At 37.0% G+C, this 22,089-nt stretch overlaps 1 protein-coding gene and 1 long non-coding RNA gene across 4 annotated transcripts in view; one reads left to right on the forward strand and one right to left on the reverse strand.

Moving 5' to 3' along the window:
• The window catches only part of LOC121376020 (carbonic anhydrase-related protein 10-like), an 81,062-nt gene extending 62,290 nt beyond the window's left edge, over positions 1 to 18,772 (forward strand). For 2 of the 3 annotated variants that reach the window (XM_041503780.1, XM_041503781.1), the window contains 8 exons: positions 2,477 to 2,572; positions 3,541 to 3,607; positions 4,133 to 4,287; positions 5,544 to 5,720; positions 11,879 to 11,921; positions 12,234 to 12,326; positions 14,423 to 14,533; positions 17,038 to 18,772. In XM_041503780.1, coding sequence (XP_041359714.1) covers positions 2,477 to 2,572; positions 3,541 to 3,607; positions 4,133 to 4,287; positions 5,544 to 5,720; positions 11,879 to 11,921; positions 12,234 to 12,259 — 564 coding nt within the window. In that variant the 3' untranslated portion in view covers positions 12,260 to 12,326; positions 14,423 to 14,533; positions 17,038 to 18,772. The remainder of the gene's footprint in view (positions 1 to 2,476; positions 2,573 to 3,540; positions 3,608 to 4,132; positions 4,288 to 5,543; positions 5,721 to 11,878; positions 11,922 to 12,233; positions 12,327 to 14,422; positions 14,534 to 17,037) is intronic. The other variant, XM_041503782.1, reaches the window with a different exon arrangement.
• Positions 12,814 to 21,765, reverse strand: LOC121376021. Its single transcript, XR_005958385.1, has 2 exons — positions 21,507 to 21,765; positions 12,814 to 13,182 (listed from the first exon to the last, which is right to left on the reverse strand). It is a non-coding gene; the product is annotated as an uncharacterized LOC121376021 (long non-coding RNA).
• Between the last annotated feature and the right edge of the window lie 324 nt (positions 21,766 to 22,089).

Genomic DNA, 22,089 nt, shown 5'->3' on the forward strand with positions numbered 1-22,089 from the left:
TAGTTAAAGCTTGGTTTGTTTAACGACACCACTAGAGCCAAATTGGTTTATTAATAATCATATTATTATGTCAAACATTGGGTAATTCTGACAGTCTTGGAGGAAAACGTCGCTACAAATTTCCATTAGAAGCAAGGGATCTTTTATATGCACTTTTCAACAGATAGGACAGTACATACCACGATCTTTGATATGCCAGTCGTGGAGCATTGGTTGGAACGGGGGAAAATCCAATCATAGAATGGGTTCACCGATAATTGAGAAGCATGGCCTTTAAGAAGAAAAGAGCCATACAAGGCTGCTCAATTCGATTAACAACAGGAGATGTTTTATATACTCCTTATCGCAATCACCATTTTTAGTGTACTAAAATCCATTGTGCGTTCTTTGCATTTATGCCTGTGCTGCTAGATATTATTCGAGGTAACTACTCTAACCCTAACTAGGGCCTAATCAAAGTTGTTTGTTCGATTAAAAACAAAATGGTTGGTTTTGTTTTAGCGACACCAGTAGGATAATTTGGTTTATTAATTATAAACATTTAGTATATCAAACATTTAGTATTTCTCACACATAATCTTCACAGCACACCCGGAATATATATATATTTTTCATTAGCAGCAAATACTCTTTTATATTCACTTTCCCACAGAGAGGTCAGCACAATCTAATTTCTTTGATGTACCAATCATATGGGACTGGTTGGGATGTGCAAAAAACCCAATGGGTCCGCCAAAGAGGTTTGATCCTACAACCCAGGCACCTTAGACGACCGCTCTACCGACTGGGCTAACTCCAAGTTATAGGCCAGTTTGGCAATGGTCTAAAGCCCCATGCCCAAGGCTTTGCGTTTATAATTTCGCCAGTATCTACATAATGAATTTGAAAAGCTTATTAAATAGTCAGATCTTAGTTTTTGTTGAGCATTTTCATAAATAACTAGGCAGCATCTGTTTCAATGGTGGGGCGGGATTTAGCTCAGTCAGTTGAGTGTTCACATGAGGTGTTTGCGTCGCAAGATCGAACCACCTCGGTAGACCCATTATTGGGGTTCTTTTTCCGTTCCAACCAGTGCACCACAACTGGTCAAAGGCCATGGTATGTGCTTATCTCTGTAGAAAAGTGCATATAAAAGATCACTTGCTGCATTAGAAAACATATAGCGAGGTTTCTATTGATGACTACGTGTCCGTATTACCAAATGTTTGACATCCAATAGCCAATGATTAATTAAGCAATGTGCTCTTGTCGTGTCGTTAAAACAAAACAAACTTTGTTTCAATGGTCATAAGTGATGAGTCATCAGTCAACACACTATACCCTATTTTATGTATGCTGCTTTCCAGTTCTATAACCAACACAGTAAGACGTGTATTGAGGTCCAAACCCAACCGAGGTTCATATTAACACTTCATGAGAGATGGTCATCATACATGTATGGGGACCATCATTGATACTAACATTAACACTTCCTGAGAGATGGTCATCATACATGTATGGGGGTCATCATTAATATTAATATTAACACTGCCTGAGAGATTGATATTAACATTAACACTGCCTGAGAGATGGTCATCATACATGTATGCGGATCATCATTGATACTAACACTAACACTGCCTGAGAGATGGTCATCATACATGTATGGGGACTATCATTGATACTAACATTAACACTGCCTGAGAGATGGTCATCATACATGTATGCGGATCATCATTGACACTAACATTAACACTTCCTGAGAGATGGTCATCATACATGTATGCGGATCATCATTGATACTAACACTAACACTGCCTGAGAGATGGTCATCATACATGTATGCGGATCATCATTGATACTAACATTAACACTGCCTGAGAGATGGTCATCATACATGTATGCGGATCATCATTGATACTAACACTAACACTGCCTGAGAGATGGTCATCATACATGTATGGGGACCATCATTGATACTAACATTAACACTGCCTGAGAGATGGTCATCATACATGTATGGGGACCATCATTAATAATAACATTAACACTGCCTGAGAGATGGTCATCATACATGTATGGGGACCATCATTGACACTAACATTAACACTGCCTGAGAGATGGTCATCATACATGTATGGGGACCATCATTAATAATAACATTAACACTGCCTGAGAGATGGTCATCATACATGTATGGGGACCATCATTGACACTAACATTAACACTGCCTGAGAGATGGTCATCATACATATATAGGGGTCATCATACATATATAGGGGCCATCATTGACACTAACATTAACACTGCCTCAGAGATGGTCAACATACATATATGGGGCCATCATTACTCTAACAGTCGTGGCAGATACATCTCGGTCGGATCCGCGATTAAAACGGTCACTGTGCCAAGCTGGGGAGTAGATGGTGATTGCGAACAGACACATTGATCATCTATAATTACCACTAACTGTCATGTTATTGTGCTTTCCTTTCAGTTCCATATCGTCGCGTACAATGCAGATCTTTACACCAATCTGTCGTACGCTTCTAGATCCCCGCGGGGTATTGCAACACTAGCCGTCTTTGCACAGGTAATGTTTCAAGACACTATAATGTTAACGAGATATACTAGCTTCATGTATTGTTCTAAAAACTATACAATTTGCCTTCTCAAGTTGAGAGTATGCGGAAAGTGAATCCTTCTGTTGGTATTTCAAACACGTAACTGAATCTTATGTTATTTTGTTATCACAAATGATCTTATGTGGGCAGGTTTCCTGTTACATGTAATGTGTGCTTCTCACGTTTAGGTTTTGTTCAATGAGGATGTGAACTACTACACATTCAGTGTAACATAATGTACCACACACACATCAGTAATTTTAATGAAAAGATTATATATATGCTCTAGTGATTGGTGGACATATGGTAATTGTTTTGTATGTATGTGTGTGTGTGTGTGTGTGTGTGTGTGTGTGTGTGTGTGTGTGTGTTCGTTCTAGTGTTCGTGTGTATGTATCTGTGTGTCTGTGTGTGCGTTCATGTTCGTGTGAATGTGTGTGTGTGTGTGTGTGTGTTCGTTCGTGTGTGAGTGTGTATGTATCTGTGTGTGTGTTCGTGTTCGTGTGTATGTGTGTGTGTGTGTGTGTGTGTGTGTTCGTTCGTGTCTGAGTGCGTTCGTGTGTATGTATCTGTGTGTCTGTGTGTGCGTTCGTGTCCGTGTGTATGTGTGTGTTTCTGTGTGCGTTCGTGTTCGTGTGTATGTGTGTGTTTATGTGTGCGTTTGTGTTCATGTGCGTGTGTGTGAGAGACAGAGGTCACTGTTAAAAATATTTACGTTCATGATGTAAAGTTGACACAGTTAGCACTAATAACATCTATATCGACGTCATGATAAAGTGAGGTAGATGAGCGGACACAGTATGTATCAGTAGATACGACACCGATGTCACCTTTTCCTTTTCTATAAGCACCCTTTAGTTATAAAGTTCTTCTCATCCAGCCCCACATGTCTGTCCTTGTCTTTCAGACACTTTGCTTTGCTTTGCTTGTTTTACAGGTTTCAGACACGGGCCATTCAGAATTTGGAAAACTTACTTTTGCTATGAACAGAACAAAATATAAAGGTAAGGTGAAACAAATGTATTTTGTAAAATTAGTAATTATAGAATATGTTACTGTTTCATGGTAACTACAGCTGTAAAAAAACATATGGATAAGAAGAAGAAAAAAAAGAAATCAACCACTATTTTGCCCATCCGATTCTGTGCATTGAACAGAGATACGTTTTTGGCTATGGATAACGGTTTTGTCATTGATACTCAATACTAGTGTGTTAACTGTTAATCGTACTTTTATTTTAATGAAAATCTATTATATATATATATATATATATATATATATATATATATATATATATATAGCATGTTCTTAGATGTTACACCCTCGTGAAATGAGCTTCTATTACAAACAAACAAACAAACAAACAAACAAACCAAGCCACTTTCTCAAAGCAATTGTTTAAATAAAATGATTTCGTTAGAGTATCTATTTATACGAGTTTATGTGAGGAAACATGACCTTATTTTTGTGAATAAACAGCAATTAAAATTACTTTGTTCACCCCTATTTGTCGTTTTTTTTTTATACAGGTGATAAACAGAGAATCAATTTTCTTCGTCTGACAAAATTTCTTCCCGCCACATCGCAATATGTGACGTATGACGGGTCGCTCACATATCCGGGCTGCTTTGAGACGGTCACGTGGATAGTGCTGAACAAACCAATCTACATAAGTAAAGAACAGGTAATTATATGTAAGGTGTCAAAACAGAATACATATATACATTGCTTGGATTGTTTTAATCTGTTTCTTTTCACTGTTGCGTCAACAGTTAATACGTTTTGTACAAACTTAATGAAAAGAGTTAATGACTGTAGGGACATAAATGTTAAAACGTAATAATATTTGCAAGCTACTTTAGGTGATGAGGCCAAGTGGCGGATCTAAGGGGGTTCCGCAGGGGCCAGCCCCCCTAAAGTTTGCAACAGTTATATGTTTTGTTTAGTTTTTTTTCATTTTTTACATTAGAGAATCCGAGGAATCCCTTCGTCATTGCACCCACCCCCAAATAGATTTTCTGGATCCACCACTGAGGCCTCCTGACGACGACAGGCTTACTCCAAATTGTCGGGTGATTTGTCGTTAATCGTCAAACCATCAATCGCGGCTTAACGTCCCCGCCGCCGGTTGTGTGTGTGTGTGTGTGTGTGTGTGTGTGTGTGTGTGTGTGTGTTTTAAACCTGGACATGTTTTAGTTGTATTAACTACACTGAAAACAAGTGTCACGTCCTCCTTAAGTTCCCATTATATGCTAACATAACGTTGGAATTACTCACCCACTGTATAACTTTACTTTTTAATTATGATGACTGCACCGACATGCATAACTTGTTTTATCTTGTCCTGTCCCGATATTTGTATCTTAGCTGCCAAAACTTGCCATAGCATTCTTAAATATCGAAAATCCCTTTTATATACTATGAGATGATTTATGTATAATATTTTAAATGTATATATCTTATTGTTTTATTTGTGCTGCCATTCTTTTAACTCTACTATATTGGATTGTTTACTTTATTTGTATTTCAGATACTTTTAGCGAATAGTCTCATAACTCAGTATAGAGTAGCTCATTACAATTTTATAATTAATATTGCTTTTGTGTATATGCTAAATTTTATTTTGTTGTAATGAGGCGAGACTTTAATAAATTAACTATCTATCTTTCTATCTTTCTATCTATCTATCTATCTATCTACCTGGCGATTGGTGGCCCACTAGTCTTGTCGTCGTGCCGACGATTCGAGTTATGCTGCCTTTAATTAATCGCCTAATGTGAGAATGGTCTTTACACACGTTTTAAAACGTGTTACCTGCGTTTTTAACCCGTTTGCCCCTAGCTTTCCCTATCACCATACCGTCCATTCTGTTCACGAAGCATGATGATGCACAAGGATATAAAGGGTTAAAAATAAAACATTCCTTCTTTCGTGTTTCAGTTGGACGTCCTGCGCAATCTGAACCAGGCCGGCCGGGAGAACCCGCAGATGCAGTGGATGAGCAACCTCCGCCCCCAGCAGGACGTGAACCAGCGCACCGTCCGCACCAACATTAACTTTGTATGTCCTGCATGTCAGCTCAAACGTGTCGGTCACATGATTCAGGCCAGCTCGCCAGTAATTACTACTGTTTTATTCGTTTCGCTTAAGGCAGTCTCCATTTGTGCAGGGCCGTAGTCAGAATTAACCCAACAGGAGGAACCTACCAAGGAGGCAGGTGCTTACTCAGAAATCCTTGAGGGGGAAAAATGAGACTTAATTTTGTTGCTGCATCAGACACATGGGCTATTGAAACATTAGTTCCATCGGATTAACCTCTGGAACTGTGGCTACGGCTCTGCTCTGCCCACTCTAATGGTTGCTGGATGTAATATCGCTTTATTTTTATTTTTGTCTCATCACCGGGTCTTCATTTCTGTTGGCACGTTTGTACTTTGTGTATTTTTGTCTTGTACTATGGCGAGCTTGCATCTTGTGTGTTTTTAATACGATAAGCAGTCACTCTTAGTTTAAACTATTAAATCACGACTATATTAAATTATTGTCCTTTTTTTCTAAAAAGGACGAATCTACCAACTGATGAATAAGCATAACCAATCTCTTTTGAGCCAAAGTATTATAAAGTTAAAGTAGAACACATACATTTATTAATTATTGGCTATTGGATGTCAAGCATTTGGTAATTTTGACAATCTTAGAGAGGAAACCCGCTGATTTGTTTCCTTAGTAGCCAGAGCTTTTTCATATTCACCATCCCACAGGCAGAATAGCACATATCACGTCTTTGGATATGCCAGCCATGATGCACAAGTTGGAACGAGAAATAGCCCAATGGACCCACCGACGAGGGTAGCTCCTAGACCGACTGCGCATCAAGCTAGCACTTTACCAGTGGGCCACGCCCCGCCCCACTGACTAATAAATAAATAGGGATAAACAATCTCTTGAGCCAAAGTTTTATAACAGCCCCTATACTAAATTCCTGCATGGTGGTCCACATTAGCTTGATGTTCTTCAGTTTCTCGCATCTTCTCTGCTTATTTGCATTTGTCTGGAGCCTCGCTTTCGCTGTTGTCACATGACTGTATTGGCACCTTTGGTGCGCTACACTTTTGGGCGTTTTTTGGATATTCAGTGGTCATGGGTGTGACATTATAAGTTGTAGAAGCATCACGAGGGGTATATGGCTTTTTATGTACCCTCTGTGTGTTCTTTTACCCCGAGCCGAAGGCGAGGGGGTAAAACAGCACACCGAGGGTACATAAAAAGCCATATACCCCGAGAGATGCTTCTACAACGAATTTATCTTGCCGACATGTTAAACCATATAGCCAAATAATCAAATTAACGCCAGACAATAATTGTTAACAATTTATTAACGGAGCCGTACCACGCGGACGCGAACGAAATCACTTGCCAGTGACGAAAAATAGTTCCATCGATAAACGAGTTTTTAACTTCAAATGTTTGTAATACGAAATTGTCTGAAACAGATATTAATAATTAAAAAAAAAAAAAAAATTTTATCAGAAATGTATGTAGTAAAAAAAAAAGAAATATTAAAAATAAAAAACAACTGTTGCTAATCGCGCATTAATACAATAACACCACGACCGTAATTAGGTGGCCGAGTTCAACATTGCAGCTTTTAAAAGTATTGAAATAGTGTATTTTATAGTAAAAAATAAATTAATTATGTATACTTGATTGATTATCAATGTTATTTATAATCTAATTATTGCTTTAGCATTAACTGGGGCGGCTGGAAACTGTTGGAAATTACAGACGGGGTATAAGAGAATTTGGCTCCGCCCACAGGGGGATAAGGGATTTGTCCAACGGCAAACAACCAATGAGATTAAAGAATTTTACATGAAGGCGAGATAAAAATACATGTAGATACTTCTAGGCGTTGATTGAAAAGGTTACTCAAACAACTCGAGTTATAATGTGTTGGACTGAGGTATATCCTTATAAGTTGCATGACTCCTGACCATAATAAAACCAGATCAAGTATATTTGAGTGATCTGTCTTGTTATCATATCTAGCTGAGTTTGACAGGGATAAACCCTGGATTAAATAACAACTTTCGAATTTCGAAAAGGATATACGCTGTGAAAATTAGATTACTATATGGATAGATTGTGAACTTACGGATTTGCATAACACTTGTTTAGCCAAGGATATGACGAATGAATTATATTATGTAGATGTTTATAGTATCTCCCTGACATTAAGGCTTTTGATGTGCAGTCCAAGCACTAGGTTCAGATACAAATAACATATACTGGTTCACAGTTCTGTTCTAATGTGCATTTCTATATATAGTGTACACCGGTTTATTTCTATTCAGACGTCGGCACAGCTGTCATATTTTTAAAAAACGTAGGTAGATGTTCTAGGTAGATGTTCTAGGTAGGTGTTCTGGGTAGATGTGTCCACTAACCACGATGGAGAGTACACACCGTTTGGTTAGGCTTCTATTTATGTAAACAAAGCCACTAAAGGACAAATTGTACTATTTTCTCTGCCTTCTCTTTAAGACAAGCGAACGAAAGGACGATTTTCTTTAATATGCTTAGAACGTAAGTGGATAGAGAAAAATTCGTTTTGTTTAACGACACCACTAGATGCACATTGCTTTATTAATCATCGGCTATTGGATGTCAAACATTAAATAATTTGTGGGATTTTTTATATACTTTCCAAAATACAGGATGGCACATACCACAGACTTTAATATACAAGTCGTTGCGCACTGGTTGGACAGAAAAAACATCCAGTCAGAGAATGGGTCCACTAAGGTGGTTCGATCCTAGATCGAAAGCATCTGAGGCGAGAGCTTTGCCTACTGAACTAAAGTACTGTCGGAAATAGAATAAAAATGATTTTCGCCGATTATTTCTTTCATATTAAAATGACAAGTAAATATTTTGTAAATACCCATTCAATGATACTTTACCTAATTTAGCATTTACTTGTTTGGGCTCTCATTGATGTACAAGGTGGTGTTTACTCTTGAAATTAAACTAAAGATGTCAGTAAACAGGCGATTTGTGACCTTTATTGGAACAGACTATAAAACATTTTGATCGATATGTGTCAATTTCATTTACCCTTAAACAAACTTTTAATTTAAAACTGCAAGTTAACTGATTATTTTGAATTGAAGCATAAATTATTAATTATGACAGGCCTATTTATTGAGTATAATTACATGTTATACCTCCCTGAAACATCAGCTGTACATACCTTTCTACCTTCTTTTTTTTCAAATACTGTTTGTATTCAATTACGTGCTGTGTGTATAGTGTATTGCTCTTTTTTTCTTGTATTTTGTAATTTATGTTTTATAAACTGTACCTTTGCCAATAAAAAGAAAAATAAAGAATTAAAAAAAAAGAAAAAAAAAAGAGAATAAATTCAATATTAGTACATTAGAAATTTACACAATCTTGCAAAAAGCTATATAATGCGAGCTGTGATAAAGATTCTCCAATAAAAATGTATTTTCTACCAATAGATAAAATTATTTCCTATAATCATTCATGGGCATATTGTTAAATGTGTCTTCTTTAAATGTTAAATCAAAATTTTATTTAAAAAAACAAAACCCCCCAAATGATTTGCAATAGCTGTCATTGGGCAACATTGAGATAGCACCTTTAATACCGGTATAATGGATCACTCATAATGACTCTTAACAGTTTTACTCAAAAGTTACTTATAAATGACTACAAATATTTTGTTTTGGAGAAGGATAGGGGCAAATCATCATCAGAAACAGTCCCTCACATATTGTAACAGCAAAGTGCACAAATCACCTGTTTACTGACATTTTTTTTTTAATTTTAAGAGTAAAACCACCTTGAACATCAATGAGCGCCCAAACAAGTAAATGCTAAATTAGGTAGACTGTCATTAAATAGATATTTACAAAATATTTACTTATCAGTTTAATATGTAAGAAATAATCGAGGAAAATCATTTTTATTCTATTTCCGACAGCAATATAGATTCTGCACATTAAGTGGATAAAGGGCACGAAAATAAACGACAAATGAAAACAAAAAGTATGTCTTTCATTAAACAGCACCATGTAAGAACAGCTAAATAGTCCAAACTCGGCTACATTTGAATAAAATAAATTAATACATGTACCTTCCATGAGACAACAGTCACGTGATACAATGTCAATGTTATTCATGTACCTTAGTGTGATCTATCCACCATTCCATAAAACAACAGTCACGTGATACAATGTCAGTGTTATTCATGTATCTTAGTGGTGGTCTATCCACCATTCCATATAACAGTCACGTGATACACTGTCAAATGTTATTCATGTACCTTAGTGGTGGTCTATCCACCATTCCATACGACAACAGTCACGTGATACAATGTCAATGTTATTCATGTACCTTAGAGGTGGTCTATCCACCATTCCATACTACAACAGTCACGTGATACAATGTAAATGTTATTCATGTATCTTAGTGGTAGTCTATCCACCATTCCATATAACAGTCACGTGATACAATGTCAAATGTTATTCATGTACCTTAGTGGTGGTCTATCCACCATTCCATACAACAGTCACGTGATACAATGTCAATGTTATTCATGTACCTTAGTGGTGGTCTATCCACCATTCCATACGACAACAGTCACGTGATACAATGTCAGTGTTATTCATGTATCTTAGTGGTGGTCTATCCACCATTCCATATAACAGTCACGTGATACAATGTCAAATGTTATTCATGTACCTTAGTGGTGGTCTATCCACCATTCCATACGACAACAGTCACGTGATACAATGTCAATGTTATTCATGTATCTTAGTGGTGGTCTATCCACCATTCCACATGACAACAGCCACGTGATACAATGTCAATGTTATTCATGTACCTTAGTGGTGGTCTATCCACCATTCCATATAACAGTCACGTGATACAATGTCAATGTTATTCATGTACCTTAGTGGTGGTCTATCCACCATTCCATATAACAGTCACGTGATACAATGTCACGTGATACAAATGTCAAATTATTCATGTACCTTAGTGGTGGTCTATCCACCATTCCATACGACAACAGCCACGTGATACAATGTCAATGTTATTCATGTACCTTAGTGGTGGTCTATCCACCATTCCATACGACAACAGCCACGTGATACAATGTCAATGTTATTCATGTACCTTAGTGGTGGTCTATCCACCATTCCATACGACAACAGCCACGTGATACAATGTCAATGTTATTCATGTACCTTAGTGGTGGTCTATCCACCATTCCATACGACAACAGTCACGTGATACAATGTCAATGTTATTCATGTACCTTAGAGGTGGTCTATCCACCATTCCATACGACAACAGTCACGTGATACAATGTCAATGTTATTCATGTACCTTAGTGGTGGTCTATCCACCATTCCATACGACAACAGTCACGTGATACAATGTCAATGTTATTCATGTACCTTAGTGGTGGTCTATACACCATTAAATACAACAGCCACGTGATACAATGTCAATATTATTCATGTACCTTAGTGGTGGTCTATCCACCATTCCATACGACAACAGTCACGTGATACAATGTCAATGTTATTCATGTACCTTAGTGGTGGTCTATCCACCATTCCATACGACAACAGTCACGTGATACAATGTCAATGTTATTCATGTACCTTAGTGGTGGTCTATCCACCATTCCATACGACAACAGTCACGTGATACAATGTCAATATTATTCATGTACCTTAGTGGTGGTCTATCCACCATTCCATACGACAACAGTCACGTGATACAATGTCAATGTTATTCATGTACCTTAGTGGTGGTCTATCCACCATTCCATACGACAACAGTCACGTGATACAATGTCAATGTTATTCATGTACCTTAGTGGTGGTCTATACACCATTAAATACAACAGCCACGTGATACAATGTCAATATTATTTATGTACCTTAGTGGTGGTCTATCCACCATTCCATATGACAACAGTCACGTGATAAAATGTCAAAGTTATTCATGTACCTTAGTGGTGGTCTATCCACCATTCCATATGACAACAGTCACGTGATACAATGTCAGTGTTATTCATGTACCTTATTAGCGATCTATCCACCATTCCATAACAGACATGTGGTAAAATGTCAATGCTATTCATGTACCTTAGTGGCGATCTGTCAACAATTCCATAAGACAACAGTCACGTGATACAATGTCAATGTTATTCACGCTGTGTTATTTTGTTGTAGAATGCTGGAAGGTGTTCAATGGGGAAAAACATGTTTTATCAAGGTAGGAAATGTTTCTACACAAATAATGTTCAAACCGTAGAAATGTGCATTGAATACATATACGATTATGTTGATCATGAATATGACTAGCGTCAAGTCAGTCAAATCATCTTATCAGATGTGTTTTCTTAATACACAAATTGACAGATTGACTGATGAATTGATTGACTGATTGACCGATTGGTTGACTGCTGGACTGACTGATTGGCTGGCTGATTAATTGATTGATTGATTGGTTGTATTTTTGCAGTTGTTGCTATTTAAATGTACATGTATTTATACTGATACAATCCATTGATGTTTTTTTTCTCAGTAAACAGCAAATTTAAGTACACCTGAAGGACTGGGTTCATACAATAAGCTGCACTCCAGCTTGTTAACACCGTCCTCTACGATCGAGTGGCAAGTGAGTACAGTGACTGTTTGAAATCAAAAAGCAGTCCATGTATAAGACCTAACAGGTGAGAGAGAGAGAGAGAGAGAGAGAGAGAGAGAGAGAGAGAGAGAGAGAGAGAGAGAGAGAGAGAGAGAGAGAGAGAGAGAGAGAGAGAGAGATGGATGGATAGACAGACAGGCAGAGATGCCTTTACGATTATCTCATCCTGTTATATTTTAATTTCATAATGCCTGTAAGATTATCTCATCCCATTATATTTTAATGCCACAATACCTGTACGATTATCTCATTGTTTTAATTCCATAATGCCGTAATGCCTAAAATCCATCGCAGAGTTCATAATTATTTACACACTATACCAAACCCTTACCTCACCCCGTGCTGTCTTGTTTTATTCAGCAGGTAATATTTGCTTTTTAGTAGAGCATATTTCTTTTGGCTTGCAGGCCATATTTGATTTCCTATTTCGAGCCCTGTATAATAATGACGATAATGATTATGATTAGTATGTATTTATTGATGTATTGATATTTCGCAGTGTTGTTACGAGGTTAACACCATGCGCGGATTCAAAGAAGGGTGGTGAGTGTTCACACCCCATGGACTCTCATATGTCCCGAAATAACCATTGTGTTGTACAATTATACAATGCATGTTAGTATACTTTGGAATAATGCAGGTTTCATTTTAAATGTTACACCCCTCTCTGAAACCTATAGGTGCTCCTTTTTAAACAGAGGTCAGGTCAAGTCATAGGTTTTAACGTGCACATTCAGAACAAGCTGTTGTAGCACACGGCTGTCATAGGAGCAGGTGTACACCTCGGCCGGCTCCTCCGCCCAGGACAGGAAAAGGGTTCGGGGTTCTATATAAAAAAAAAAAACAAAAAAACACTTTGTAATATAATCTACCAGAGTTACGCAGGTGTAGGTCTTTCTTTATACTCGTGTCTAGTACAGCAGATGAAAAACTGTATCATGTTGAATTCAATACATATTAATACTCGAGAAGACTATGTGTAGTATTGAGTAATTGCACAAAAACCTCGCTATCTGAATATGATACCTTGATTTGAACAATACCTTTCTGTATTATTCCCAAAACTTTTTCAAATAATTATGAGAGGATAGAGAGTATAAAAGGAATCAATATGTGAAGCTGGAAATAGACCCATTTGATATGATGACATGGCATGCTTGTGAAAAAACTAAAGGTTTCTAATACTAGACAGATGTCAGATAAGGTTTATGTGCAGAATGAACTCCCGAGGTGGTGTATGTTTTTCATATTGCATACGCATGCACATTGTGGAAAGAAAAGAAAATTAATATTTATTAGATTTCACTTCGACACATTTTAAACTATGACTCTATGGACAGACATACAGATAGACATCTTTTTAGGTAGATCGTTAACTCATTGTTCAAACATTCATTTAGACCAATAATTATTCAACTGCATAACTAAATATAATGTATAACATTTATACTTCTTGTAACGTCAAATTATCTCTTATTTTTCAATTCTCCATTATTCACTATCCAGTTTTTTAAATTATACATTTTGAAACAAAAAAACACCCAAACAAGTAGCTTCCTACAAATAATGTTTACATTGGAACAGCGTCTGACGCCACAGTCACTAGCAGCAAGTGATGTAGATCTTCTTCAGGTCACACATAAACTTAAGTTTATTTTTACAGAAAAGGGTTAAAAAAAACCCTGAAATGTTGTGACACAACAGACTTTGAAATATAATCAATGTATATATATATATATATATATATATATATATATATATATATATATATATATATATATACTGCCGGAAGTCGGACAATAGCATTTTAGGAATGGCATAGCCAGCCTAAGAGAGAGAGAGTGAGAGAGAACAGGAAGAGGGAAGAAACCTGCTATTCGTAACCTAAGGGATTTTTTATATACATTTTCACATAGACAGAACAGAACATATGCATAAGTTTATAGTTCACGATCAGTAAATTAGTCAGTCAAATATTTCGAGTTACAAAATACTGTAGTAAAAAGTTGTTTTCAATAGGTAAATACGGATTGTGTGCTAAGAATGAATGTTGAATTATTTTGCAGGAAGGTACGGTAAATCGCCACCGAGATGCAATCGCTCTGTTTCTGTGTCGCTTCATCAACACACCACGGTCGGACAACTTTCGAGAACAACAGCAGCATGGAATATACACGGTATGTACACATTTGGATAGCTATTATCTACATACATAATCAAATATATATATATATATATATATATATATATATATATATATATATATATATATATATATATATACACATACGCACGAGTATAGCCAAAGACAAACGTACACATCCAAATACTAACATGCATAGGCAAATACACAAAACCAACGAAAAACATACAATACAATACAATATAATACATACATACATACATACATACATACATACATACGTACTTATAATCGGGGCCACAGGTTCTAGTCCCAGCAACGGCATGAAACAATTTGTGAGGCCACAAAATTTAATTATCCCCTGCGCCAGAGAGTTAATATCTATGTTTGTAATCGTCAACCTCGACATACGTACAATATATGGATATTCATACATCAATACATACTAGCCAGTGCCAGATCTGTCCACTGTTTCATGCACGTAAGCGGGATTGACCGCGTGACTTGTAGGCCCCATGTATATAGCTGAGTTAAAGAGCATCCTTTTATGGATGCCTCAATAGCTCAGAAAGTATCGTGGCAAGTCTGCAATTTGTGAGCGATTCGGTGCCATAGGTTCAAGTCCCAGCAACGGCATGAGACAATTTGTGAGGCCAGAAAGAATTTAATTATCCCTGCGCCAGTGCGTTAATATCTATGTATGTAATCGTCCACCTCGACAATATATAGATAGTCATACATCAATACATCAATACGTACATACATACATACATATATTCGGGGCCACAGGTTCGAGTCCCAGCAACGGCATGAGACAATTTGTGAGGCCATAAAGGATTTAATTATCCCCTGCGCCAGTGCGTTAATATCTATGTATGTAATAGCCAACCTATATAGATATTCATACATCAATGCATACTAGCCAGTACCAGGTCTGCCCACTGTTTCATCCACGTAAGCGGGATCGACCGCGTAGATTGTAGGCCCCATGCATATGGTTGAGTTAACAGCATTCTTTCCAAGCATTCTTTCCAACAACATGAGACAATTTATGAGGCCAGAAAGGATTTAATTACCACCTGCGCCAGTGCGTCATAGCAACATTCCTGAGTTTACTGCAACTTTTAATATGTTATCGACAAACAGAACCTATTTAACGATTGTAATTACATATCAAATATATTTTTCTGCATAAAATATTCGTGGCTGTATATTAAACGTGTTGCTGATCGTTCTAATATTTGTATGAGGTTAAATTTCATTTTATTTCCTAAAATATGTGTTTTTCTTACGTACGAAATTATTTGAAGACAAAATCCAGTTTCGGCTTCTTACAAATATTAAGACGACCAGAAACACATTGAATATACAGACACTGATATTCTAAACAAGAAAATATATTTAATATGTCAGTTTAATCATAGAAATATATTATTAGTCGGAAACATCTTACAGTGCAGCAAACTCAGGAATATCCTTTTAATATGTATGTAAACGTCAAACCCGAAATGCATACAATATATAGATATTCATACATCGCTATATACATACATACATAATTAAATATATGCATAAGCATTTAGCACGAACACACACACACACACACACACACACACACACACACACACACACACACACTATACATATACATATATATATATATATATATATATATATATTATTGATATCTCTGCCTGTAGGCATAAATGTAGCAGAGAAAAAAAAGAAAAAGAGCCTACCATTTTGTGTAATGTAGAGAGCTAATGTATGTAAGGAAATTATCAACATCTTCTATTTTTCAAAATAGTTGTTATGTATAAACTAGTCAAACATATTATGATCGCCACGTGGATTGGTGGGGTATATCAATACTGTACCTAGTAGGGGGTGTGACTGGGGCAGTTGGCCACCATGGAACAAAACCCCAAACATTTCATTTCATTTCCACTTATTTTCGTACTTATATCCAATTATGGTCTTGGGCACGCACCTCAGCTATATGGGCTGTCTGTTCAAGACAGAGGGTTAGTTAGTTGTTAGTGAGAGAGAAGAGGGTGTAGTGGTCTTACACCTACTCATCGAGTCGTTAAAACTCGCTCTGGGTTCGAGCAGGTACCGGGTTGCGAACTCTGTACCTACCAGTGTTATGTCCGATGGCTTAACCACGACACCACCGAGGCCGAAACAAAAAAACAACAACCCAACAACCTTCTCCCCCCCCCCCCCCCGAAAGCCCCACCTTTTTATTTTGTAACTATTAGTGGTCGTTTCTATCCAGCTGAGTAATGCCCCAGCCCTTGAAATTCGCGGCGGCAATTGGTAATGCCGCCGCAAAAGCTATTGTAAAATTGATTTGCGACAGCACTTAATTGCCGTAGCAAAATTGTCCGAATTACTGTTTCTCATTATTATTCTTCTAGTTATTCACTTAAGAAAAAAAAAACCTATATATATATATATATATATATATATATATATATATATATATATATGTATGTAATTTTACTGAATAACTTCGATGCACCGTTATTATTCCAGGTGCGAAACTACGGCTTAAAGCTTCGTCCTGGCTCTGTTCGTGTGACAGTTTAAAGTAGAGGATTACCGAGACGTGATTGGCTGTTCGGAGAAAACCTCGCGTTCAGTAACTGAATGGCCACTGTCTCCCGATACAACTCTATTGCACACCGGCGGAACCGACATGTCTTGCAGTCTTCGAGAATGCCATACCACGGTACCAAACGCATTTAACCTCGACAGCATCTCCAAAGCCAATTTGCAGTGTTACGTATTTTCTGAAATGCCCATTTGTGAATTCCTACGTTTTCATATTTTGTAAATAAAATAAACAGGATGATTATTCTGTATGCATGTACGGCTTGACTAAACGCCAAGCATTCATGTGCATACCAAGTATTAAACAATACAGTGCATCGTTACATGATTTTTTTTATAGACTTTGTATTGAAAACAGTTATAAACTATTATCAATACATCAGATTACAGACGAACTGTTGGATGTTCTGACTCATACAAAATACATATGGTTGTCAATAATGGTGCATTTGCATATGGGAATTTGTTGCCAGTTACAAATAATGCTATTGTATTTACAAAAGTAAATATTTGATCAGCATTACATGAAAACGGAAATTGTGTTTGAAGCGACAAATCGCTTTGTTTGCACACTATGTCCTTAAATATTGGACCTTGCAAATTACAATCCTCCTATGAGGGTATTGGAACAGATGGATGAACCTGTTACGTCCCTGCGTGCATTAGTCGTGAAATATTTACAAATCCGTATCCATGTAACAAGAGAGAGAAAGAGGAGCACATACACAATACACAATTGTTCTTTTCATAGTGGAGAATACGGAGACTTTTCCTTTGTGCAGGTACATAATTATAGTGGTGGGTTTTCGCAATGCAGTACTGCTTCCCACGCAGCGAGAGAGAGAGAGAGAGAGAGAGAGAGAGAGAGAGAGAGAGAGAGAGAGAGAGAGAGAGAGAGAGAGAGAGAGAGAGAGAGAGAGAGAGAGAGAGAGCACATTGGTTTATTAATCAATGGCTATTGGATATCAAAAGGCAGAGACAGAGAGCGAACTTTAATGGATCAATGTTGTGGTGTTAGACCACTACATCATAATTATAATATATACTTCCAGAAAAAAATCCTCTGGAGTAAATAAAACCAACCGTAAATTTTGTAAATGGTGAAACGTGTCACTCGTGTGGACACACCATATATAATGCATGCACGGACATGTTTTTCCGTGTGTATCTAATTAGTAAGCCAAAATCTGAATTCAAATCGACCATCGAAGGTGGACTTTCAGTGACATAATATAACGTTTGCTTTTAGACATTAGAAGGTTTTCTTTTTCTTTTTCGAATTACTTACGGTGCTGATAATCCAACAATGACTATGTGAATTAATCCATTTAGTGTATTTAGTAAATAATGAAATATATATGTATATATAGTATGCATATTAATGAAATAAAATTAACACGTTAGCTTTAACAGTTGTCTTCATACTAGTGATGTTTTACATAATATACTGTTGATGAATTTGTGTTTTGTGACTAAATATATTTATTGCTGTATATTTTGTTTTTAAACTAATTTATTCGCTGTTTGTTCATCTATGCATTTAGTTAAGAAAACATTGTTTAATGCATTGTGTCGCGTCTTTCATACATTACGTGCTCAATATATTTTATATGCTGACATTCCTATATTTTTGCAATAAAGCATATTAATTTTTTAATGGTTGTTTGCAGTTTTGCTACTGGTATGATTTAACATGCTGTTGTTGATTGAGCCTATTCAACGGTTCGGCTGTATTATTAATGACTATGTAATGTGTGTTACAGTTCAACCAAACCAAATTAAACACATCTGTTGTTCCTGTTGCATACACAATATGTATAGGATTGACACTGGCAATGGACATATACCCAACACAATTAATTAAGGAACAATATATATTTTCAGCATTTTTCTTTATTATATGGTACAAAATATGAAAAACCCATAGCGCACATGATGTTTTCGTGCTTCACTGGTAAACATTTATTCCTAGCAATGTTTAGAAATGATTTGATATCAAAATTTGCTGTAACACTAGCAAAAACTGACTGAAAACGTATATTAACCGCCGTCGCTTCTTTCTAACAGTTCTTAGATATACTTCTATCTTGGTTTTCAGTCGCAGGAAAACAAATGACCCAACTTACAATAAAACCAGTACCCCTAGAACCAAAAAAGGTTTGTTTTGTTTAACGACATCACTAGAGTACATTGATTTATTAATCATCGGCTATTGGATGTCAACTATTTGGTAATTTGGACATATAGTCCTAAGAGAAAACCCGCTACATTTTTCCATTAGTAGTAAGGGATTTTTATATGAACCGTCCCACAACTCAGAATAGCACATACCACGGCTTTTGATATAGTAGTCTTTCTTTCTTTCTTTTTTTATTGTCCCCAGAAACATAAGCAAGGTCAAGGTTGGGGCCTTGAATCATTCCTGTACATGGCATTATTGTATATACATAAACGATGGGACTCGACTGGGATCCGAACCCAGTACCTACCAGCCTATAGACCGATGGCCTAACCACGATGCCACCGAGGCCGGTAAACGCAGAAGAAGAAGAAGAAGAAGAAGATTAATACGCATGTAATAACACGATAATAAAGAAGCCTATTGTTTTCTTCTTAAAAATTACAATATGCAGGAATGTCCATAGTATTTGTAGAAGTACTATACTCAAGGAGGATCTCCATGATGGCTGTGACGTTTTAGATTAGCATGTGTTTCTGATTAGGAACACTATACCGTTTATATGCACGTTCTGAAATATCAGAATAAAGCTAGTTTGTTTTGTTTAACGATCATGAATCATCGGCTATTGGATGTCAAACATTTGGTAATTCAGACACGTCATCATCAGAGGAAACCTGCTAAATTTTCCCTATTTGCAGCAAGGGATCTTTTATATGCACTTTGCCACAGACAGGAAAGCACATACCACGGTCTTTGACCTGTTATGTTATATACTAGAATGCACCTACCATTGCGTTTCTTATACCACACTTCAAAGTAAAACTTGGTAAGTATCGTAGAGCATGATATTACCACCTTTCTGTCTATCAAAATTGATAGGCTTCGAAAGATGTCAGGAACTGTGCGGTAGGGAGGTAACTTAGAGGGGGATTCTTGATCTTCTCAGCTGGGATTGGAACGGAAGATGACTTTAGGTGCATAACTACCTTATGCACTGAAGTGATCTTAGTGCTAAGATCGCTTCGTGAAACGGGCCCTTGACCCTGCACTGCCCCCCCCCCCCCCACCGTTTCCGACGTCTATACAGTCAAACAAATAAAAGAGTTTAAAAGACATAACTGCACGCTAAGCAGTTATACGCTATGTAACTGTTCGTAAGTATCTAATGACTAAATAAGGTTATGAATATTTGATACGCGAAAGGAGACCCACCTTTAATTCAACAGCAGAAATGGTTCTGCCCCGGTGCTTCTAAAGGATTAGTACTCACAGGCAAGGACGGGTCAGGAATACTTTATAATCAGTAACGGACGATAAAGCAAGGAATACCATTAACTAGGAACGTGCCGCTTTAATCTGACAGATGAAACTTCGTGTATAACCTGTGGATGACCAAGCGTGACGTACGTCCACATTATAAACATAACTCTATTGAATTGATTCTGGGCGATTAGTAAAATATTTATTTATTGGTGAAGATTAAAGGCGATTTTCAAAAAATCATTTTATCTCCCATTTAGACCGAAACTATTAAGAAGAGGGTAATAAAACGGAATATGCAATTCGCGCAAGCAAGATACTCGATACAATTATTGAATATTGCACCAATAGAGTCTGGGAAAATAAAATAAAAAGTTATTGTAGAAAAATCTGTGGATGTGTACATGTATTCCTGGCTTTGTGTGTGTGTGCATGTGTGTGTCCGAGAGAGAGAGAGAGAGAGAGAGAGAGAGAGAGAGAGAGAGAGAGAGAGAGAGAGAGAGAGAGAGAGAGAGAGAGAGAGAGAGAGAGAGAAAGAGAGAGAGTTAGAGAGAGAGAGAGAGAGAGAGAGAGAGAGAGAGAGAGAGAGAGAGAGAGAGAGAGAGAGAGAGAAAGAGAGGGTTTGATAGGGAGAGGACTGGAGAGAGAGAGAGAGAGAGAGAGAGAGAGAGAGAGAGAGAGAGAGAGAGAGAGAGAGAGAGAGAGGGGTTGATAGGGAGAGGGAGAATAACAATGGAGAGAGAGAGAGAGAGAGAGAGAGAGAGAGAGAGAGAGAGAGAGAGAGAGAGAGAGAGAGAGAGTATAATTGTTACCCAACCTCTTTTCTTCAAACTAAACTCTGAAGAGGTCAAGTGACCTTATCACTATTAATAATTATTTATAGACACTATCCCCACCAGTTCTTCATTGATAGAGTTCAAGTTGTACAATATAACATGCTATCGCTTACCTTTAAATGAACATCAATGCGGTAAATCCAGAACGATTATCATCAGTTTTCAAGAACACATCAACATCAAACGTGTAACGTTAACGTTGCTAACATCGTTACGTGTTATCGTTTATGACGTCACTTCCTATAGTCGGGAAATTTGGCTAGCGGCATCAAAGTAGTAGTTTGTATCACCATATTAGAATAATGTACGGTAACCATTCGTTTTGAATGGTGTAAAATGTCACATTTATAGACAAAATTATATGGCTAGGGACCATCAATTTAATAGGTACGCATAGAGAGTAACAGGTCATCGGCAAAACGCATAAAAGCATATACGTATGTAGGTGGAGAGGGTTGGGAGCGGGGTGGGGGTCCACTGCATACATTATGCAATATATTAAGTCTGAAAGTTATACACACTACTGTTTTTAAGTTTTTCAATATTTAAAAAAATAATAATAATGAACACAATCATATTTAAGAGATAGTTATAAAACCCACATTGATCCAAAATACGACAAGTCTAAACGACCAAAAACAAAATACACAATTACCAATAACTGTATTGCATCAACAAAACTAACTTGATAATGGT

Source organism: Gigantopelta aegis, chromosome 6 (genome assembly GCF_016097555.1).
Source record: "Gigantopelta aegis isolate Gae_Host chromosome 6, Gae_host_genome, whole genome shotgun sequence".
Classification (NCBI taxonomy): domain Eukaryota; kingdom Metazoa; phylum Mollusca; class Gastropoda; order Neomphalida; family Peltospiridae; genus Gigantopelta; species Gigantopelta aegis.